Source organism: Anopheles gambiae, chromosome 2 (assembly GCF_943734735.2).
Source record: "Anopheles gambiae chromosome 2, idAnoGambNW_F1_1, whole genome shotgun sequence".
NCBI lineage: Eukaryota > Metazoa > Arthropoda > Insecta > Diptera > Culicidae > Anopheles > Anopheles gambiae.
Genome location: NC_064601.1, coordinates 38,735,848 through 38,757,309, shown reverse-complemented (window position 1 = coordinate 38,757,309; position 21,462 = coordinate 38,735,848). Strand labels below are relative to the sequence as shown.

General features: G+C 48.2%; 6 protein-coding genes across 10 annotated transcripts; 2 read left to right on the top strand and 4 right to left on the bottom strand.

Annotated features, from left to right (window-relative positions):
- The first annotated feature begins 587 nt into the window (after positions 1-587).
- Positions 588-3,349, top strand: LOC1274203 (maternal effect protein oskar). Its single transcript, XM_313289.6, has 4 exons — positions 588-1,046; positions 1,152-1,633; positions 1,721-1,817; positions 1,895-3,349. Exons 1-4 carry the CDS (start codon positions 932-934, stop codon positions 2,401-2,403), a joined length of 1,203 nt encoding a protein of 400 aa, XP_313289.4. The 5' UTR covers positions 588-931; the 3' UTR covers positions 2,404-3,349.
- A 37-nt stretch (positions 3,350-3,386) lies between these two features.
- On the bottom strand, positions 3,387-5,372 carry LOC11175468 (uncharacterized). Its single transcript, XM_003436470.2, has 5 exons — positions 5,244-5,372; positions 4,827-5,172; positions 4,698-4,748; positions 3,636-4,635; positions 3,387-3,557 (listed from the first exon to the last, which is right to left on the bottom strand). Exons 1-5 carry the CDS (start codon positions 5,258-5,260, stop codon positions 3,478-3,480), a joined length of 1,494 nt encoding a protein of 497 aa, XP_003436518.2. The 5' UTR covers positions 5,261-5,372; the 3' UTR covers positions 3,387-3,477.
- A 24-nt stretch (positions 5,373-5,396) lies between these two features.
- Positions 5,397-6,717, top strand: LOC1274201 (abasic site processing protein HMCES). The gene is made up of 2 exons (XM_313287.6): positions 5,397-5,577; positions 5,651-6,717. The coding sequence occupies exons 1-2, from the start codon at positions 5,558-5,560 to the stop codon at positions 6,639-6,641; spliced, it is 1,011 nt and encodes a 336-aa protein (XP_313287.5). The 5' UTR covers positions 5,397-5,557; the 3' UTR covers positions 6,642-6,717.
- Positions 6,702-7,497, bottom strand: LOC1274200 (translation machinery-associated protein 16 homolog). Its single transcript, XM_313286.5, has 3 exons — positions 7,402-7,497; positions 7,255-7,340; positions 6,702-7,176 (listed from the first exon to the last, which is right to left on the bottom strand). Exons 1-3 carry the CDS (start codon positions 7,402-7,404, stop codon positions 6,723-6,725), a joined length of 543 nt encoding a protein of 180 aa, XP_313286.4. The 5' UTR covers positions 7,405-7,497; the 3' UTR covers positions 6,702-6,722.
- A 473-nt stretch (positions 7,498-7,970) lies between these two features.
- Positions 7,971-12,039, bottom strand: LOC1274199 (epoxide hydrolase 4). 2 transcript variants are annotated; one of them, XM_061649072.1, is made up of 7 exons: positions 11,831-12,039; positions 9,677-11,739; positions 9,510-9,608; positions 9,243-9,430; positions 9,030-9,162; positions 8,551-8,959; positions 7,971-8,462 (listed from the first exon to the last, which is right to left on the bottom strand). In XM_061649072.1, the coding sequence occupies exons 2-7, from the start codon at positions 9,923-9,925 to the stop codon at positions 8,278-8,280; spliced, it is 1,263 nt and encodes a 420-aa protein (XP_061505056.1). In that variant the 5' UTR covers positions 9,926-11,739; positions 11,831-12,039; the 3' UTR covers positions 7,971-8,277. The 2 variants fall into 2 exon arrangements, with proteins under 2 accessions (XP_061505056.1, XP_313285.4); XM_313285.6 differs by having other exon boundaries at positions 9,677-11,311.
- A 912-nt stretch (positions 12,040-12,951) lies between these two features.
- On the bottom strand, positions 12,952-21,289 carry LOC1274198 (elongation factor 1-alpha 1). Of its 4 annotated transcripts, none has more exons than XM_562379.4 (4): positions 21,144-21,289; positions 15,705-16,721; positions 15,417-15,622; positions 12,952-14,577 (listed from the first exon to the last, which is right to left on the bottom strand). In XM_562379.4, the coding sequence occupies exons 2-4, from the start codon at positions 16,525-16,527 to the stop codon at positions 14,218-14,220; spliced, it is 1,389 nt and encodes a 462-aa protein (XP_562379.1). In that variant the 5' UTR covers positions 16,528-16,721; positions 21,144-21,289; the 3' UTR covers positions 12,952-14,217. The 4 variants fall into 4 exon arrangements, with proteins under 4 accessions (XP_562379.1, XP_003436516.1, XP_003436515.1 ...); XM_003436468.2 differs by having other exon boundaries at positions 21,100-21,196; XM_003436467.2 differs by lacking the exon at positions 21,144-21,289 and adding an exon at positions 20,180-20,310.
- Between the last annotated feature and the right edge of the window lie 173 nt (positions 21,290-21,462).

The following is a 21,462-nucleotide window of genomic DNA, read 5'->3' as shown; positions in this document are numbered from 1 at the left end:
CACTGTAATCGAAGTTTAATTTCATTAACTATACTGTGACTAACATCTTACCAATATAAGCTGAACACCCCTGCATAACTCTATACTCTTTACTCACGTTAGCGTCTGCAAGTGTCAGAAAGAGACACACGAGTTGTATTCATTGTAATTGCACGTGTAAAACGAAATTGGAAGATAAATTTGCTTTATTTTGAAAAATTGATACACTTTAATAATAAAAAATATATACAAAATAAATATTATGTAATTATTATTCACAATTTACTTAGACGAGGAAACCCATTTTTTTAACACAATTCAATTTTATAAGAAAGCTGGGTTCGAATTGGGACTTTTATTCTTCTTTTATTATTAATCGTCATACCATATATATTTATTTACAACTAATTATTTTATTTCTACTAATTTAAAAAAAAAATACAGTTTGACTTAGTGAACATTGAAAATTAGAGCATTTACATTTGCACAACTTTGCTTTTTTAAATTCTATTCATTTAATTATTTTATCTACGTGTTTCCCCCACCTCGACAAACCTTGACCGACGGCCTTTTGGAAGCTGCAATGTTTGCGAAGCACTATAGAGTGAGAGCTATTAGTACAGCGCCCGCTAAACGAGTGCCCCTTCCGGTCACAGAAAGCCTTTGGCGAGTGGTGTGTGTAGCCGCCGTGTGCCTTGCCTTAACCGAAAGTCTATAAATGTATCCTCCCGCACCGCAGTGAGTTCCATTTTCGCATTTTTTGTGCGACGAACAGTACCCCGGTGCGAGGATCCGTGCACGCTATTGCCACGTGGCAGCGGCGAGGCTGACGGGCTACAACACTATCTACCAATTTTCTGTGTGATACTTTACTGGGTGCAGTGCGTGAGGTCTGTTTCAACTCCAACAGCCTAGAAAACAAACAAAACAACAAAAAAACACACTTACCGACATGGGTTTACTCGCACCGACCACATCCTGCGACGGCGAGGAGGAGCTGCAGGTACAGCTGCGCAGCGTTATCATCACCCGGTCGAAGGCGGGGGCAACGGTGGACGAAATAATAGGTACGGCGAGCACGATCGAGCACCGGAGGATCGTGCTGCACTGGCTGAGCTGCGTGCTAATGTGTGTTTGTGTGATTGTCCTCTATTTCACTACCGTTCACGTAGACGACTATCGGGAGCTAACGGGGATACACCTGCTGGACCGATTTTACACCCATTCCGCGCTGCTAAACTACCTTTTCGGGATGGAGGGCGTTTGGTGCTCGACCGACGGTGCACATGGTTTGATGCTGTGGTTCTGCCGGACAGCCCGGACGAAGCACGTGGTCGACATGATACAAGCGCAGCGGTCCCCGCGCGGCGGCCCCGGCGGCAGCAATTATCGACGCTACATGCCACGTGCAACCGGGGCGCCGGTGAACAACTTTCAGTACTGCTACTCGACGGCCGGCACGCAAATGGGCGGCCCCGGCACCGTGGAATCGGATGGCCTTTTCGGCGATATGATGCCACAGCCACAGCCGGCACGGCCCTACCGTGTGAGGCGTGCGCCCCGCGCCGAGAGAAGACATCCGTACACGCGTCGAAGCGGCGGCCAGCACCGGTCCGCAGGTTGGAGACAGTCCCGATCGGATGAGCTTGATTTTGTAAGTATTCATATGGGGAAATCCATTCCACGCTGGAAGGTATCTAATCGGTGGCGGGGATTTTGGTTCCTTTTCTCTTCCTCACAGTCGATGTACGGACCGTCGTACCATCGTCATCAGCTGGTGGGAGACGACTTTTTCCTAGCCATAGCTAAATGGGAGCTCGGATTTTCATTCGATCCAGGTATGTGTAGCTGTAAATGAACGAACGCATGTGACGCTCAACTTACACTTTTCGCATCTCTGCTTCGACACCACCAGGCCACGACATCGATATGAGCGGACTATGCATCTCAGGACTAACGCTCTCGGAGGCTGCCAAACGCGTCGAGATGGCGCCGTTCATCGCGGACCACGTGCTGGTGAACGTCGGCACGGTCGATCTGCTGCACGGACGCGCGATGATCGATCTGATCCATGACTTCAACCAGCTGGTGGCCCGGTTCCGCGAGCGTAACGTGGAACCGATCATGACAACGCTGACACCGATCGCCAACAGTGGCGGCCGCACGACGATGGCCGAGCGGCTGCTCAAGCTGAACGAGTACATCTGCCGCACCTGTCCGCGCACGATCGATCTGTGGAAGCACTTTGTGCACGCGGACGGTACGGTGCGGTTCGAGTGCTTCCAGCCCGGACCGCGCAAGGTGTCCGGCAGCATCATGCCGCACGTGCTGTGGAACAAGCTCGGCCGGCAGCACATGCTCGGTGTGCTGGGGAACGAAATAGCCGCCCAGCTGACCACCAGCGAAGAGTGGCGATACTACTGACCGCGCGCAACCCTCAATCGTTCATTTGCCCCGTACCGCCCGTCCCTTTCGATGGGGTGGGGGTTGGGACGTCTTTGGTAGTGTTAAGATTTCCTCCTCGCAGTACGGGGCCTCGCACCATTTCCCCCCCCTCGCACGCGCACCCAGTTCCCACCGTTTTCTTTTAACTTGTTATATTCGTGTTATTGTTTCGCGTTGGTGTCCAGCGTCTCTTATCCTTTACGTTGTGAATAAGTCGCGCGCGCGCGTATTTTTGTGCTTGTTGTTTGCTTAGTTGCATCGCTTTTAATGTTAACAACAAACGCGGTATCGGTGCCAATTGTTCCCACCGTATGGCAACGCGGCACTAGAACGGCACACTGTACACCTTGACCCCGGGATCAAGCGCATCGTACGGTGTGCTGTTCCTGTATCACCCTCGGGGGAGTGGTGGTGGTACGGGCACGCTAGCACGAAGCAGCAAGAGTTTGTCCTTCCGGAAGACGAATTGGCTTGATGCTTCGCAACAACTGTGCTGGGCCCAGATCGTGCCCGTACCCAAGCCGCACCGCTGTGACGCCAGAGGCAGTTCCAGTTTGGTGGTTCTTCAGCAGATCGGCCGATGTCTAGGAGAGCCAGTAGCCTCGAACTCCCAGCAAGCTTCGTTGCAGTGCGGTAACTAGTAAATTGACTTGCCAACGTGTGCCAGCGACCGGTCCTGTTGTAAGTCAGTTGCTAAAAACCCACCGCCCCGCGGTGCGAAACGTTCGTTGCCATGGGTACGGAACATGGCAGGCGCACGATAGAACCTTGAGCGAACATTATTTATCCTGATCATGGTCAGTTTCAGTACGCGCACACCACCTGTAACCAATCTTTATGTTTATGTGTTTTTATAGTGTCTCTCGTGTTTGTGCACGTTTTGTGTCAATAAAAATTGTACTACCCAGTGCAAGTCAACTGAAAACCTGTGCGTGCTTCTGTCGGAATTATTTAGCGAAATGTTTATGGGCGAATTTTGGGTAGCACCACCCAACAACGGATGGCGTTTATTGTGCGAAAAAGGAACGATTTAATTTGCACATGCTCGTGAGTTCATGTTATATCCTCAATACTTTTGATTTGTGTGTGGGAGCAGAAATACTCATCGATGTATTTTCGAATGAATTTTTTATCTAAAAAAAACAAACAAATAAAGAAAATTAATTAAATTCATTGTTTAAAAAAAGCCCATCCCACAGACACTAACTTACCCGGATACTGATTCTGGTAGATGATACCATCGGCCAGCCGCTTGGCCAGCTTTTTAAATAGAAACCTATTTCCTATCAACCCATCGTTCAGCGGTCGCATCAGGGCCTGCACCACCCATTTGGCTATGCGCTGCCGGCAGCTCGATACCAGCACCTCATTCAGCTCGATCGAGGGACTGTACGGGCCAAGGTCCTGCTCCTCCCCATCGTCCGCACCGAACAGGGTGACGAACTGCGTTTGTACCAGCCGCTCGTACCGGCGGTAATTGTCTTCCGCTATCTTTACCAACAAATTGCGCAGCCTCATCCGCTGCCTGTGCAACTCACACGGCCACATGCTGCAGCGCAAATCGGGCGGCTGCTGTGCGCCGGACCCGACCCGTGGTGAAGGGTCCGGAAGTAACGCTTTTCGATCGAGCGCTGGACTGGCGGGTGCTGCCCTGCTGCTCCCATACTGCCCCTGTGCTTGGGTCGGTTTGACGCTTTCAATCTCGTTTATGATTGCTTTCACCTGGGCCTGATCTTCGCTCCATTCGAATATGTTTACCTCGTCCTCGTCCGCGGGTTCAAACATTGCCTGTAGCTCCTTGAGTATCGCATCGTCCATGGCATCATTGCGGGGCCGTGGGCCTTCCATCATCGAGCCGGTGGGACCGTCTACCGTTAATGGCACACTGTTCGACATTTGTACTGGCGTGGTGTGTGCGATGGGTTCGTGCTTTTGCACCGAACGTTTCGTACTGCTCTCGGCGTATGATGAATGTTCTGAGGTGGAGTGTTTTCGATTAAACAATTCCATCTTTTCTTCTAAGCTTATCTCGGGCAGGTTGAGCATCGGTACGGTTGCATTGGGGAATGCAAAGGATTCCGCCGCTTCACCACAATCGGTCTGCACGCCCACGTGACACTGTTCTCGCTTTACGTATGCCGGTTGAAACTTTACATCGGTGAGATTCGGATGAATGAGTCCGAGGGTGGTTTGTTTTCTGATTTCTCCAATCTTAAACAAGCAAAAGGTTGACATTAGAAAAAGAAGCATAAAATATTCGATCTTTTTCTCACCTTTTGGAGGATAAAGTTTTGATACAGCGATGTAATCATACACGATTGAACCTGGAAAGCAGACAAGAGAGTGAGAGAGATGTAATTTAGAACTATTTTTTTGTGCTGAAACCCCCACACCCTCCTTACCGCTCGCATTTCAATAGTTTCTGCACACTGCCGCAGCTCGCCATCTGAGAACGGATTATCGCCAGGGTGGCCGCTGTAAGTCGATAACCAGGTATGATAGTTTTTGCGCAAAACACGCTCCAAATAGTACAGATACTGTTGACGCACTTTCGCCGACAAACGGTGGGCAGGGAGCGGAATGTCCTCGATCAAGTCCTCCGCGTCCGCTGCTGCGGCACTGAGGCGTGACTGTTCCTCGACCGTGGGCACTTTGTTCGAGTCCTTCTTGTACGGGTCAAACACACTCCCGCGGTAGGCAAACTCGAATGGATTCGATTCGACATCGCCACAGTACTGTTTGTTACTCCTGAAACGAAACGAAAAAGTATGAGTTTAACTCTAAAAAAGCTCTGCAGCGATGCGATGACACAATCGTACCATTTTCGCTTCAGCATCTCCAACAAAATTCTGTAAATTATCGATCGGTTCTGAAGGCGCTTCGGACCATGCTCGGAGAAAAGAAGATCCGGCCCGTTGCTATGGAAAAAGAAGTTGTTTGTAAACAAACGCCTGTCAGTGCGCGCTCGCGTGCATTATTGCGCTTGTCAGTGTGGCGGCGTTGTGTGTTTTGGTAACGGCGCAATTGAACAGCACCACCATTCCGACGACGAGCGACGCTACACACCCGAAGGCCAAAGGCAGAAAAGCGTTTGCACGTTTTGTGAATTGTTTGATGAAATTACTGGAAAACCATGTGTGGCCGCACGTGTTTGTAAGTTCCTTTGCATTTAAATGTTTTTAGTACTTCGTATGTAAACACCCCAGCTCTTCCATCTTCCCACCAGGACACTGGAACCGAAAGAGCTGGAAAGCTGCTGCAAGTACAACAAAAGCGGACAAAACAAACCGAAACAACCGCGCTACCGAAATGAGTTCAATTGTGGGAAAAAGTACGTCCCTTCGTTTAATGTAGCCCCGACAGACGTAACGCCAGTGCTTGTTTCCGCCCTGCACTTTGATGAGTCGGCCGACTCCGCCGATCGGTTGCTGGTGCCTATGATGTGGGGCATGGTTCCACGCTGGCACAAGGGTGACTTCCGGAAGCACGGCCTGACCACGAACAACTGCCGGCTGGAGGGTTTGGCGTTCTCAAAACTGTACGGACCACCGCTCGCCTCGGGCCAACGGTGCGTCATACTTTGCGAAGGCTTCTACGAATGGCAAACGGTAAAACCGCTGAAGCCCTCCGAACGGGCCGCCTTCTTCGTGCACGCGCCGCAGGCAGAAAAGGTCAAGATGGAGGACAAATCCACCTGGCAGCTGGAGACGGGAGGGCAGCTGCAGTTGCTCCGCATTGCTGGGCTGTTCGATGTGTGGAACGACGAGAACGGGGACAAGCTGTACAGCTACACGGTGATCACGTTCGAAACGGAGGGTCAGTTCGCGAGCATACACCATCGATCGCCGGCCATTCTCGAGACCGATGCACAGGTGGCGGACTGGTTGGATTTTAAGCGTGTGCCGGCGAACAGAGCGCTCAATCTTTTGCAACCATGCCAAGCGCTGAAGTGGTACCGCGTGTCGAACGTTGTGAACAACTCGCGCAACAAATCGGACCAATGCAACAAACCGCTCGAGCAGGGCAAATCGGGTGACGGAAGCGGCAAGTCTGGCGTCGTTCCGAAAAGCAAAATGATGCAATCGTGGCTGATTGTTAAGAAGCGAAAGCATGACGAGGGCGAAGAACAGCCCCCAGCTTTGGAGGGTACGGTAAAGCAGGAATTGAAGACGGAACCGGTGGACAAGAAACCGAAACCGGATCCCGATGTGCCATGAAGCAGATAAGTTACCTTAAATTGTTTATGAATTTTTCGAGAGAAATAAAACTCTTTGATGTATGTTGCTACCTGAATTGTGTTATTCCATCATTTTCTCTGCCTCGGCCTCCTTCTTGGCGGCGCTTGTTTTGAGCGCTTTTCTCGAAATGAACTTTAGCTTCAAATGCTGTATGCTTGCCGCACTGCCGTCCCACTCTTGAAACAGCTTAAAGTTAACCGCATCGCACAGATCGGGCAGCTCGATGCCACCTCCGGTGTTGAAGTTAAGCTTTTCCGTTTCGATCGTAGTTTTGATCACTGCTTCGCGTGCAGCGTGTTGCGTCGCGCGATGCTTGCCGATGGATTGTACGATCTTGATTTGTTCCAGCTCTTGATCGAACCGCTGCAGGTACTCATCCACCAGCGCTTCATACTCGGCAGGCATCAGCGGGTCCTGCCGTTCCAGCAGCCGTTCCGCAAACCATGCCAGCTTTTTACCGACGATATTGGCCTTTGCTGCATGTCCCAGTTTTGTTTTCTCTCGGTTGTTTATTCTGCGGAAAAAGATAAAGAAGTGTTGATTGGTAGCAGGCGATTCTTGGCATGGCAGAACGTATGGTCCGCGTACTTACTTTTTGACCTTACGGGTAAGGGCTAACGTTTTCCTACTTTTAGGATGTTTGCATTTGGCTAACTCTTTGAGAATGGTTTGCTTAGGCTAAAAAGGAAAGGATATTTAGCTCGATAATAAGATTATAAGTACATAAGAGAATTCTTACCATCTTTACAGCTGAACTGAACAGCGCCAACAGAAATTTGGTCGCACATGCATGTGTTTGACAATGTTATTGTTTATGTTGAGCTGTTTTATACCGAACTGTCAAACGATGTCGGTATAATCGAAAATGCTATACCTAAATGAACGCTTGGATGACAAAATGATAACATTCTAGGACTCCAAAATGCAACATTTCCGTCTTTTGGGAAGCCATTATCTAGACCTAAACGATGTATTCCGGCAATCTTTTCACTTTAGCTTGTTCCCACAAGATCTTCGCCATCCCTGTGCTCAGGTCTTTACAGGGGTTACGAGATGAGTCTTCCGAACCCATATCGATAAAATGACCAACGGAGACCAAAAGATCCTGCATGGCATCTTTCACGGTTTCCGCTTTTACATACACAATATGGGATGTCTTTACTTTGCATTCAAATATTTGATCATCTTTCTATGCGCTATTAAGAGCAGCAGTCTTTTGTCATCGTTTCGGCACAAATACAGTCAGAAGTTTGTATTGATTGTTTTGGGAGAGCTGGCGGTTGATAAAATACATTTTTACAAGAAGACTTACAAAACACGTAGATACTTTATTTGCGTTCCGATATAATTAAACTTATTAAGTTATTTTCTGAGCAATGGAGGTCAATGTATGATACTTAATTTATATACACGCACACACTCACACTCACACACATACTCTAAGTCATAGCTGGAAACACTTTGCACATGCTTTAATGTTAAATATTGTACAGCGTATGGAGCACACCATTTAATGACTAATTCTGAGCGCAACAGGTTCCAGAGACCTCTGCTCTTTTTGTGTGTTTGAAGTGGTGAAGAAGTAGTAGCACAAAAACGACACAGACACACACACTTATCCTTTTATCATAAAATTTGGAACATTACTGAGCGGATTTGCAAACGCGTACGTTTCTCGTAGATTATTGCCCAGCTTTACGGTGTTGTTTGCAACGGTTCCAATGCCTCCAAACATCCGACCCACCAGACCACGCGCTTGCGCCGGCTGCACTTCGGTGGGTTTTTGTGAGAACTTTTTACCTGCAAGACAAAAAAAGGATAGAAATCAAATTTGCATTCCTCCATTGAAACTCTCAGCCGTTGATTTTACATGGTTTTCATCATTTACCTATTAAAAATTTCAGCAACGTGCTGTTAAACTCGGCCGCCATCTCCTGGTGCGGTGCTCGGCCACACTGCTCGATGATTTTTATAATGAAGTTCTCGCAAAACTCTGAGCTCTTCACTACCGACTCGAGCTTGTAAAACCGATCGTCGTTCCCCGTTATGATCAGACACGGGCACTGCAGGATCTCGCCATCGCGCACACGGTAGAACAGAAAGTTGCGATAGTAGTTTAGCGGACCCCGCCAGTCGTCCGTTTGGCAGAAGCTGTACAGATACGCCTCCATCAGGTTGTTCGTCAGTGTGCCGTTCGTGCCGGATAAGTAGAGTTTTTCCTTTGTAACGTGAGAGTGACAGCGGCGCAGCAGTTTGTCGGCCGTGTGCTTTAGCTCCATCTCGGGCAACATTGGTAGCTGGAGAATGGGAAGAAAAAATGTCAGTTAATTGTGAATTTAAGAAAAAAATGAATGTTATTTTTCATACCTGTACAAATTCTAACCAGTTTCGGTTGAAGGGTGAACTTTTCGGAAGATTGTCCCACAACAGATTCGGGTGGGGTGTCGAAACGCTTACAAACTTGTCCACCATTTCCGGGTTGGTGTGGGCAAATAACCATCTAGTGGTAAAAAAAAAAAACATAAATCAAAACCATTAAACACTGAGAAAGAAGGTCCAGGAAACAATTCTCGGCCTTACCCAATCGTTGCCCCCAGATCGTGCCCAATGATCGACACACTTTTGGCACTGATCGCGATCAGGAATTTGCGCAAATCTTCGCACACCTTTTTCGGCGTATACTCGAAGCGCCAGTGCGGCTTGTCCGAGTCATTGAATCCCTTCAAATCCAGTGCGATAACGTGAAAATAATGTGTCAGCTCCGGTATCTGGAATTAGCGGGCGATTAGTTTAGCGTGGCGGAGTTGTTTGGATGCGGACAGGTTGAGGTCAAAATTCCACACCCACCTGATAGCGCCAACCGAACCAACAGTCGGGAAAGCCGTGCAAGAGCAGCACGATGGGATTGCTGCGACTACCGGCCTCAACGAAGTGTAGTTTGGTGTTCTGTTTAAGAATATAAAAAAAAAAACACATGAAAGAGAGCAATGTCACACTCGGAGTGGGCACATTACCTCAAGCTTCACGTACGAATGCCGGCCAAGGTTGGTGTCGGTCATGAAGATCGGCGGCTTGTTGGGGAAGTCGGTCCGTTCGATGGTGCGCCGCATGATCGCGGTCGGATTCACCTTGCACTTTACACTCTCGTAAAGCCACTTGAGCAGTATCGTAAAGTTGGCCAGCAGACATCGCAGATAGATCTTGGTAATCTCCCACTTCGGCACTATCTCCAGCACGTCGTAGTCGCGCTTCTGACTGCCCATTTTTAAGCGGGACGTAAAAAATGCCCTCGCTGCTAAACACTGTCCGCACTGTGCGGTTAGAATGTAAGAGAGTGCCGTACTTTACACTGTAGTTCCTGTTTCGTTGCTTTGCTCGATGCTGTCACAGCAACCCGCACGGCTAGAACCTGGGACTGGTTATTTGCCGCAATTATAGATTACGCTAATCACACAAAAACAGTCGCGATCGCGGTACGACATCGCACGATGTAAATCCAGGCGAGCGGTGACACTAGCACGTGTTGCTCCGGCAACGACACCAACGGTCACTGGATGCCATCGGGTGAGTAGATGGTCAGCAGATGATAGTTTGGGTTTGTCGATTAGACAGACACACACATACACACAGGCTCGTTTGATTGCGTCACACTTGTTATAGCGAATGGGACCTAACACCTTGCTCACCTCACCTCTATTCCATGTGCACTTGAACCACCGGGATGATAAGCCACCCCTTAGAATGAAGTTGTTCACTGCGCCGGTTCACGTACGAGAGTGGCCGACTGGGATGGTTTCCCAGTTAGAGTGGTTGCATTCAGTTGCACACCCTCCAGACACGGGTCATCGATGGCTACTGACCGTCGATCTCACTATCTCCCTGGCCACGGCGTTACACGCTGATGACGTTGGCAGTGTGTATTATTTTTCTTTCGCAAAAAACACCCCTTGTGTATGGTGTTTTTTTGCCTCACTCTTCTCTTTCTCTCTTTTTCGCCCGATTCCGTTCTGGAACACGATGCACTTTAACCGGTGGAAAGGAACAAACGCGCGCACACACACATACATCATCTACGAGAAACATCCGATGCCGATGCCCATCCGTAGTCAGCGCAGAAGCTGCGCTTCACGTAGCACGCGGGCGCAACAACACCACGCGCCCATATAGCCAAACTGTCCAAATGATTTCCAGCGGCCCGCGATTAACCTCTGTGCATATACTGTGAGCGAAAACCGACGGCGCGATAACGGCCAACAAACAGTGCCCATCGAATGTCCGATCCATCCACTAAACGGGCTTCATTTTCATCAAAGACGCACAAACACACACGCACGCACTGCGAAAGGAAACGAATTCTCGGGGCAAAGATTCTGGACGCTTATCGCGGCATCGATTTTCACGTTCACTGCACGGGGCTGCGCGTGCTTTTATGGGCAGTATTTGTTCCACATCTGCACGTCCAGAGTTGAATTTCACCTTTCACGCTCCGCATGAACGCATGGACTAGCAATAGACAACGACGCCTGCTGCGCGCCGTTCATGCTCGTTTTCCTCCTGCCATGGTTGATGGGCACACGCGGGTTGCACGTTGATGGAAGGAAGCAACGCAGCGTCGACGAGAACGCAAAAAGCAAAACAACCACCTTTCGCTATCGTTGAGGGAAACAAGAAAGAAAAAAAACTCACACTATTACACATCCCAAACACACATACACACACACTCTTCCCTTTTGGGCCCTTTGCTGCGCATACTACGTCATAACTACAGCACGCACAGTTCGAAGGGCGCATGAGAGAAAGAGAGAGAGCAGGAAAAGATGGTCCAAAAATCAACGCTAATCTGAATCTCTGCCCTCTTTCTCTCTCTTTCTCGCTCTATTTGGGTCGGTGTTGGTGAGCGCAGCATAACACAAAATTATGTCATACGCAACATAACCGGGCTAGCGCCGCATCGAACCATCTGATCTTGCAATGACCAAGCAACAGACGGACGGCGGTAGGGTCGAAAGTCCAGCCGCTCGTCGTCATTCGCCGAGTAGCCCGGTGACGTAGTTTCTTTTTTTGTTAGGCGGTTGCCCTTCGCAACCAAGCAGAAGCGGGAGGGATAGATCAAACTGTGATGTAGAAGGGTACGTAAATGTAGGTCACGCGCAGGTTTAAATATTTACCACAAGAAGACTCGAACGAAGCACACCGCACACGAGATTTGGAAATGTGTAACAACAGTTCGCCCCAGACCATCTAACTGCTGGCGTAAGGTGGCTTCGGGTGCTTCCCTTATGAGTTTAATTTAATTTAACAGCTTATGGCGCACGAGCGGCTTCATGCTCGACGAACGTAACGCTTCGGCAGCACCGCGTACACTGGCCGCCCAAGCTGTGTTGTTTCTCACGAGCGAGATTCTACCGAGATTCACCCCACCCCTCTTCGTAATCAGTGATTAAAACCATCCTGTGCCCGCCCCCCCCCCCCTCCTCCATCAAGCGTTTAAATCAAAGACCCAAACAATCTTGTCCCTTATCTCTGCCGAGGTGCTAAGTGTGGCCTTTCTTTCATTTTTTTCCTCTCTCTTCTTCTATTTGCAAGCATAAGACGGACCATAATTGGCGGAGCGAAGGAAACACGCGTACGAGCGATAGCAAATTTCTTTTAAGCCTTTTTGGATTTTTATTGATAGCTTCTTAGGGTCCTGGGCTTTGCTTTTCCATCCTATGTGCTGTCCTGGCTTTTCAAGTGTGAGTACATTGAAGTTTCACATATACGTTTAAATGTGTTACGATTTTTTGAATTGGTTTCGTTCCAATCGCGCTTACACACTTATAAGGGGAGCGCCGCTTACGTTTCGCCTCCGTTGTCCACGGTCGGAATGGTAAGCGGTCCAGTGGCCGGAACGACCCCCATCGTCCGTGCCCCCGGGACGCGGCTCAAGACAGTACATGCGCGGATGTGCGGCGCGTTCTGTCAGAGCCGGAACCGTGCAACAACGGGGGCGTAAGCTAGCTAGTTATGTAGCAGCAGGCAGCCAGGCAGGCAGGCGGGTGATGATTTTGAGCTCCCGCGCGAAGAGGACATCCCATTACTCATTGTCGGGGGGAGGAAGTGAAAAAAAAAGAAACTCAAATGCAAAGAGGTATAACATCGGCGAAATGGTAGAGAGAAACGAAATGAAAAGTAAACACAAACCGAAAGTGAACAGAAACAGTGAACGAGGAAGGACCATACGTGACGTGGGGTCCATATGAAACACAACACAAGAGAACAAAACAGAACAAAAGAAAAAAAAACACAGTTTTAGGATCGTAAATGGTCTTTTCTTGTTTCTTTTTCGCTCGAATTTTTGCGACGAATTTGCTGCTCTCATGGTTTTGTGTTGAGTGCGTCTTTTTTTGGCTTGTTATAGCACCACCACCATCACCACCAACCACTGCGATGTTGTCCCGCGACCAACGAAGCCCATATTTAGCTAGTAATGTTGCGCTTGCACAAATCAAAAGCCTGGATTCCGGTCCTACAAGGAGCAGCGGCAGCGGCAGCGATGGCGACGGCGGCGGCGGTTGGCTTTTAAAAATCTTTTACATAATTCTTTGTCTTTTTGGGCTGTTGTTGTTGTGTCTGTTTGCCTGGTGCAATTAGTATGTTCAGGTATGCTTGATTCACAGCTTGCTGGTAATAGAATCGCTAAACCGCCGCTTGCTTGCCGGCCTTCACATTCCTTCCTGTGTTTCTAGTATTCTGATGGTAGTCGCGCGCATATATCCTCTGGCCCTAGTCTCTCCGGAGAGTATCATCATGATCGTAGCGAAGCCAATGAATTGGTTCGAAGCTGTACTAACACTACGGTAGCGGTGGCGATCATGCTGCTAACTGCAGGCGCAACGACGACGAAGACGATGCTGTGCACAAGGACGAGGGCGGTCGCGATGGTGTCGACCAGCAGCTGGCGGTATTGCTGACCGTGCGGCGACGCTACGGCGATCGCGCGCCGGCCATCGATGCCACCACTTTTCCTCCGAAATGCTTTGCGATGGTGGTAAAATAAATTAGTTACCGATGAAAACAGTGACAGTGAGGGCGATGGTTTGAGGGAGAAGGTGCAGCCGGTGGTGCCCGTGGCCGCCCGGTCCGCCCGGTCGACATCGCCGACGGCAGCCGGATAGGGCGGGGCGGGGCGTGCCGCACCACTTCCCCTGGTTGACGACGACGATGAGTGGCGTTTTAAATTATTACAATTATAAGTGTTATCAGTAGTAGCATGGTTAAGTGGTAATTTATCATTAATATTAATTCTTAGATTATTATTTAATAATAATAATAGTGAATGATTTTTCTTCAGCCACGCCATTACCACCGACTCGTCGTCCCGTGCGCGATCAGCATCATCTTCGTAATCATCATAATTATTATCTTCTAATAATAACGTAGAGAATTGGATATCCTTTCTTATCGCTGTTGTTGCTTCTGCTGCTGCGACTGCTGCTGTTGTTGTTAGTACTGCTAGCTCATACTCATATTCCTCTGCTTCTACTACTAGTGACGGGTGTTGCTGTGTCTCTAGTTATTTCTTCTTCTGGGCCTTTTCGGCGGCCTTCGTTACTTTACCACCGGAAGCCTCCTTAAAGTTGACCGACTTGATGACGCCGACGGCCACCGTCTGACGCATGTCGCGCACGGCGAAGCGGCCGAGCGGCGGGAACTCCTGGAAGCTTTCGACGCACAGCGGCTTGCTTGGCACCAGGTTGACGATCGCAGCGTCACCGGACTTGATCGACTTCGGGTTCTCCTCGGTCACCTTGCCGGAACGGCGATCGCACTTCTCCTTGATTTCCGCAAACTTGCACGCAATGTGAGCGGTGTGGCAATCGAGCACCGGCGTGTAGCCGTTGCAGATCTGGCCCGGATGATTCAGCACAATGACCTGCAAAGGGAAGGCAGACGGAGGGAGACTTCGTTAACAACACGTGGAACTTGTATTTTGGACATGAAAGATGATTACATGGCTGATTAATGGTGGCCTGCCACGGAGCCACACCAGGATTTTGCGATGTGTGCTACGGACCTTAGGAATGAAGAGCGCTGCAAGCTCCAGTGTGCAAATGATTAACCGAAAGGTCAGCCATCCAGACGGTTAACTTATCAGCCAAAGCCACGAAACGTGACGTAAGTGTTAAACGATGGTACCAGTACGAGAGTTTGGACTGTTTCCAAGATTAGTTCGACACTGGTTTTCTTGCAGATTACTCTAATCGGCAATCAACGGGACCCCCAGTTGTGCCAAAAAAGAAGACAAACAACTCCAAAAACCGTGAACTGCACCGACCACATTATCAACAATTTTGATATTGGGCCACCACACAGTGATAGGGATATTACGAAATAATGTGCTCTCTATCTCCGGGTTGCTTGAAGCAGGAAGTAAATCGTGGCAGCCTTTACAAAACCACGTTTCTAGCTGCTACACCACGCTGTACTCATTATTGTTCGTACAGGCGTGCCACCTGCAAGCCGATATTTTTGTCCACGACGTCAATGGACTTTGTCGGATACTAACAATGGCTGGTATTTATTTTTTTACTTTTTACGTTTTCTACGACGCAGTGTAAAATTACATCCAAAATTAGACATCCCCATTTTGGCTGCTGACGTTTGCGCATTTCACTTGCGCGCTGTTTTGCGCATACGAGCAGTTAATGGACCGTTGAAAAATATCGAACAAAAAAATATCTCTCTATGGTATTTGTGCAACTTCTTCCTTACCTGAGCGGTGAAGTCGGAGGCACCCTTCGGTGGGCTAGCCTTGGAGTCACCGGCAACGTAGCCACGGCGCAGCTCCTTCACCGACACGTTCTTCACGTTAAAGCCAACGTTGTCACCGGGCAGAGCCTCGGCCAGAGCCTCGTGGTGCATCTCCACGGACTTTACCTCAGTGGTGATGTTGACCGGAGCGAACACAACCACCATACCTGCGGGAAAGAGGTGAAACATTAAACAGTGTTTTAAACATTTTGACATCAAACCAACGGTGGGGGAGGGGGCCACACTTACCTGGCTTGAGAACGCCGGTTTCAACACGACCGACCGGTACCGTACCGATACCGCCGATTTTGTAGACGTCCTGCAGCGGCAGACGCAGCGCCTTGTCGGTCGGGCGCGACGGCGGCAGAATGTTGTCCAGGGCTTCGATGAGCGTCTTGCCCTCAGCCTTGCCCTCCTTGCGCTCCACGGCCCATCCCTTGAACCACGGCATCTTGTCCGACGGTTCGAGCATGTTGTCGCCGTGCCAGCCCGAGATCGGCACGAACGCCACCGAGGCCGGGTTGTAGCCGATCTTCTTGATGTACGACGACACCTCCTTCTTGATTTCCTCGTAGCGCGCCTCATGGTACGGCGGATCGGTCGAGTCCATCTTGTTCACGCCGACGATCAGCTGCTTGACGCCGAGCGTGAAGGCCAGCAGGGCGTGCTCGCGGGTCTGGCCGTTCTTGGAGATGCCGGCCTCGAACTCGCCGGTACCGGCGGCAACGATCAGCACGGCACAGTCCGCCTGGGACGTGCCGGTGATCATGTTCTTGATGAAATCGCGATGGCCAGGGGCGTCGATGATCGTCACGTAGTACTTGGACGTTTCGAACTTCCACAGCGCGATATCGATGGTGATACCACGCTCACGCTCCGCCTTCAGCTTGTCCAGCACCCAGGCGTACTTGAACGAGCCCTTGCCCATTTCCTGCGCCTCCTTCTCGAACTTCTCGATCGTACGCTTGTCGATACCGCCGCACTTGTAGATCAGATGGCCGGTGGTGGTCGACTTGCCGGAGTCGACGTGACCGATGACGACGATGTTAATATGAGTCTTCTCCTTTCCCATTCTGCGGCCGTTTACGGGGTCTGCTACTGCTGGCTCAAAACAAAATCCAACTAAAACTCGCTCGCTCTCTCTCTCACTCTAGACGCTTCCTATTCCTTTAGCAATATCCGTTTTCTTTTGCTTTGTGTCTTGCTGATGCCGGGTTAAAGGGGGGGACACCAAACGCTCGCTCACTCGTACGATTTGCCGAAAATCTACAATTGAAATGTAAGAAAGAACACCGCCATATTACTATTTATGTTGACCAAACTTTCTCATATAAAGATTTTAGAAATGTTACAGAATTGTTCCACAAATTGTTTACAAGTTCACTCATAGCTATCCATATGGTCGGACCTTTTCTTCCTCCTCGCATTTGATGTGCTTAAACCGGGCCGTTATCTGCTTCGACTGGACCATCAGTATCCAGCAGACGTAGGACATTAGAATCACGTGAAAGATCTTCATCTTGATCTGGCCCAATACTACCCTCTCTAACACTCACAACCCCACCCACAGCGCTGCGCACTTGGACAGTTTCGATTTCTTCTGAACGTGATGGCAAACACCCGGAAGGCTTCCAGCAAACAGGCCACTTCCAAATGCCAACGAGTCTGCGAGGTGGTGCGCGCTCCTTCGCACAGAATGAACAATTCTAGACTGATCGCGATCATCGCAGACTGGCGCTTGATATGGGTCCGGCCCGAAAAAGCGCATTTCTGTCGGGTTCAACGCTGCTTCGCGCTATCGCAACGCGAACGTATGCGTACAGTCTGAGCAGCGGCCGGGAGTGAGAGTTTAAAAAAAGATGCCTTTGAAAATACGGAATGATTGTCACGAGGTTGCGTTACTCTGACACTCACTCCCTACAGTGTGTGCGTTCAATCGAGGTCAATTTGAACGATTTTAAACGGTTTAGTTAGCTTTCTAGTGTATAGGAATTGAGTTGTTTTTTCGTAAATGTTTATTGAAGCATACTAGGAGGATTATTGATTTTATAAGATCGTTATTTGAAATATTTGAAACCCATTTTTTGCTGAGAAATCTACCGTTTCGCTAAATTTGAATTATTTGCTTATCGAGAAATCAATCTTTGCTGTTGCTCTTATGCATAGTCAAAAATAAAAAAATAAATAAAAAAACAACGAGTCATTCCAGGATCTTAGGCAGAATGATTGTACGTTTTGTTTCAAAACAACCTGACATAATGCCTTTCATCATGAAATGAGTAAAGCATTTAGCGTCACATGTAAGTCGCTTATCGGGGGATTTTTCAAACCTCTTCTAGACTACGTTTTACAACGATTTGTTTACCATACATTTAGCGATTTTCAGTGCCAAATTCGAGAGATTATTAACCTTACAGTGATGATGGCCCAACCCTGACGCGTTACCAGTTGCGACCGGTTCAATTCTATGTGATACTGGTTTTCTTAATCCTTGCTGTAGCGTAAGCAAGCAAGCCGAAAACATGTTTTGATGAATTCCAGCAAATACTCTGGGTAGTGTAATTATACATAATTTTGTTTTCTTAGCCTCTCTTTCCCATCAAACTATACAATATTTTTGTTGTTTTTTATTTTGTATTTTAACAAAAATAACATGTCACTTTAAGCAATACGGCCTTTTTGGACAGTTACTCCTGAATAAAAAAAAACGTGTAAATCACTTGCAGGAGGGCAAGCGTACTAACGCATGTTATAGATTTCGCTAATAAATAAACTAATGATTAAAAAAACTATCTAAAAATGCTATAGCCTTATATGGACAAAATGAATTTGAATAATCTAAACAATTTATCATTTCGTTACTAAAGAAATATTCATATTATATTAATGCCAGCAATATTTTTATATTAAAAATAAATTACTACACAGCTAAGAAAAGTGAAACGTTATACATTATTGTACAATTATCAAAAGTGATGTAAACCAAAACATATAGTTCCCATATCCTTACTCGCAGAACACATCAAGGATATGCTCAAAGATAGTCTTACACTCTCCCACTCTTGCATTCTCTCTCTCGCTCTCCCTTTCATTTTCTCCCTCTCTCGCCCGATGTGTCTATCAGCAAAGCAATAAAAATCGATATACAACATTTTCCATGATGTGCATGCTCGCTAATGGTCACCACCGCCGATAAGCTTCCTCCCACACACGATGGAGACGCCCGGTGCTGGACAATTGACACGTGTGTGATTGGAAATGTTCATATCAGTTGTATTTTTAACTGACAAATAAGTTCGATTCGACCGACGTAGTCGCTTTTCGTATCGAGATTGTATAAGAATGTGGCCTTTCTCCTGACCCCACCAGCGAGGAAAGAGTTGGCGGAGGTCGTGGTGAAAGAGAACTCTACAAGAAGCGCACTCTGGATGACGCTCATGCGCATGGACCTGATGATGATGGTGATGATGACGTGTGGGGGAGAAAAAGGTTTTCTTTGGTTCTGAACAAACAGTAAGTACAACTAATTCAATATACTCTGAAGTAAAATAGAATGCTTCCTGTGGGGAAAGTGCCTTTTTTCCAAAACTGTGGAAAAATAAACAAATAATCTTCATTATGTCCAATACGTAATTAGTGAGATTAAGGCGATAAAACTGAGAGTCCGGCCATCTTTTGTCGGGTGCCATGCCCACAATGCTCCAACAATTGTTGGATCTTCAAAAAAAAACTAAATATTTTATGAAACATGAAACATTCAGCAACAGCAAAGTGTTTCGTACTAATGCAGTAAAACTGCGCGTAAAATATGAACACATTTAATGTAGCCAATCGGCACCGGCATTTAATTTTCACAGAGAGCCTCCCAGAGTTGAAGAGAGTTCAATGTGATTTTACTACCCGTTGGATATTGATTTTTGCCGCTACGTACATTGGTGTGTTATAAAATTGAGCATGGTTGTCAACGAAGCTCGCCGTGGTATCCAAGTCAGCCATGTTTTATGCGTTACTCATACGGGATAAAAAAAAAGATTTCAATAGAATATTAAAGGAACTTTCTTATTCAAGAAATACATATTAGTGTTATTAATTATTGGAATCGAAAAGTTTTCCAAGAAATAACGTTCTAACTTAATAACGACAATGAATCCAACGACGAGTTTCGCGATACACGATACCCGGCAAACGGTGCTGTGATCTGTGATGCTCTCTTCTATCCCAATCCCGGCAGACATCTTGCTTTTCACAGTGTGCTCGCACAATTTGACGAAAGACAGAAGCAAAAATCTTCATCCGTCAACCTGTGCTCTTGCCGCAACCAACCGCCCCTTGTACCACCACTCACTCCACTCCCCCTCCTCTTCATTTCGCACACGCCTCCCAGTGCCGTCTTTTGCAATTCCGCGTACCGAGAGACATTGTCTCCCGCTGGCGTGACATGTCGGCGTGTATAAATATAGAAAAGCACATTTTCCACTCATCAGCCACGAGGTGGAACGTTTCGCGAAAACCTAACCTAAGATTTACGGGCCGCAGAACACGGCCCACATCGACCAAGACCGCACAAACCATGTGGGCCGGGTGGACCGGCTAGTTTCGGCTAAGACTGCACCTCAATATGCAAATATGTTCAATAAGGGGGAAAAAAACCTTCGAGACTACTACTTACAAAGGGCAATTCTTCCCAAATGCACAACCGGTAAGATCAAAGACGACACACTTACACGCACAGAAACACAAATCCTGCCTCTTTCAGGGCTGCAAACTGTTCCGGAATGAGAAAGGACGAAACTGCACCAGCGCACGTTCGCTTTCAATCGTGGCGACGAACTGAGCTCTGCTGGGCTCCAGCCGAGGTTTTCACAAGTTTCCTCTTCGCTGAGCAAATTGCAAGGTTAGCTAGTGCGTTCCCGCTCGCACATACCTGCTGGCAGGCGTGTGTGTCTGGGGGCCGTTTTTCCCCCAACGGCTAGAGCTATCCTTTTCTAACATTTCACGTTGCCCCGGCGCGATAGCAGCGACTTGAAATGGATTTCAACTGCCGTCTAGATGGTTTCTCGATCAAACAACACCAGCACCCACCCTGTGCGGGGCAACTGCACGTTGCAGAAAAGCAAAGAACGTCATTTGCGATGGTGAAATAGTTTTCATCCAGATAGCATGCCATGCCTTTTCCATCCCATCCATGCCGCAGCCGCAAATGGTACCGGGGGAGGGGTGTTGGTGGGAGTGTGCACACATGGGCACTAGAGCAATATATCAGCAGAAAAAAGGATTTTCCTCGAATTAAAAAACACACACACACACGGAGACACAAATTAAAATATGCTGTCCGCTAAATGTAGGGATGGTGTGGGTTTTTTTTGTTTGTTTGTTTGGAAAATCCAGCAACACTTTATACAGCTGCCGCCGGCTGCAAGTGTGGGCACCGTGCCAGGACTGGTCACACCAGGTTCCGGCACATGCAGAAACCGGCAGGTATTGCAACACCTTCCGCAACGCCACAGTTTGCACCAAATTTCTGCCATTCGATAGCGTTAAATCCACCGCCGGCACAACGTTTTCTCACGGTTTAGCACAGTGCTTAGTAGCCGTTCGGTGGGTTTCCCGGTTGGCCGATGATTTTCCAGAAATTTTCACAAACCTTTCACAAATCTGCAGGAGCACACAGAAAAACGTTCCACTTACCACGAGCACAAAGGAGTGAAAGGCCGAATTTTCACACGGCGTTCAGAACATGCGCGACCAACGTGACGAATGAACCACCGCTCTCCACCGAGGGGGGAAGAACAAGCAACGGGTGTTCATCCGCGAATTCATCTTCGCCCCGAAACCGCACATCAGGGCGAAGGATGGCCGTTGTCAGTTTAAACGTCCACTCAACATATGTTTTGGAATTTTGCACACATTTCTTAGGACGATTGCAGCTTCATTTCAAGAATTTCGATAGCATGGAATTGGTTCATGCGGGTTTTATAAAAACTGCAAAATGTTTAAAATTTCAGTT

Coding starts and splice junctions, on each gene's coding strand:
- LOC1274203 (XM_313289.6), top strand. CDS start 932: ATGGGTTTACTCGCACCGACCACATCCTGCGACGGCGAGGAGGAGCTG. Junction 1,047..1,151: donor AACGGTGGACGAAATAATAG/GTACGGCGAGCA, acceptor CCGTTCACGTAG/ACGACTATCGGGAGCTAACG. Junction 1,818..1,894: donor CGGATTTTCATTCGATCCAG/GTATGTGTAGCT, acceptor CGACACCACCAG/GCCACGACATCGATATGAGC.
- LOC11175468 (XM_003436470.2), bottom strand. Junction 4,636..4,697: donor AAAACTTTATCCTCCAAAAG/GTGAGAAAAAGA, acceptor TGCTTGTTTAAG/ATTGGAGAAATCAGAAAACA. Junction 3,558..3,635: donor CTACCAGAATCAGTATCCGG/GTAAGTTAGTGT, acceptor TGTTTTTTTTAG/ATAAAAAATTCATTCGAAAA.
- LOC1274201 (XM_313287.6), top strand. CDS start 5,558: ATGTGTGGCCGCACGTGTTT. Junction 5,578..5,650: donor ATGTGTGGCCGCACGTGTTT/GTAAGTTCCTTT, acceptor TCTTCCCACCAG/GACACTGGAACCGAAAGAGC.
- LOC1274200 (XM_313286.5), bottom strand. Junction 7,177..7,254: donor CTTACCCGTAAGGTCAAAAA/GTAAGTACGCGG, acceptor CTTTTTCCGCAG/AATAAACAACCGAGAGAAAA.
- LOC1274199 (XM_061649072.1), bottom strand. CDS start 9,925: ATGGGCAGTCAGAAGCGCGACTACGACGTGCTGGAGATAGTGCCGAAG. Junction 9,431..9,509: donor GGTTCGGTTGGCGCTATCAG/GTGGGTGTGGAA, acceptor CGCTAATTCCAG/ATACCGGAGCTGACACATTA. Junction 8,960..9,029: donor ACTGGTTAGAATTTGTACAG/GTATGAAAAATA, acceptor CCCATTCTCCAG/CTACCAATGTTGCCCGAGAT.
- LOC1274198 (XM_562379.4), bottom strand. CDS start 16,527: ATGGGAAAGGAGAAGACTCATATTAACATCGTCGTCATCGGTCACGTC. Junction 15,623..15,704: donor AACCGGCGTTCTCAAGCCAG/GTAAGTGTGGCC, acceptor TCTTTCCCGCAG/GTATGGTGGTTGTGTTCGCT. Junction 14,578..15,416: donor CCTCCGACTTCACCGCTCAG/GTAAGGAAGAAG, acceptor TTCCCTTTGCAG/GTCATTGTGCTGAATCATCC.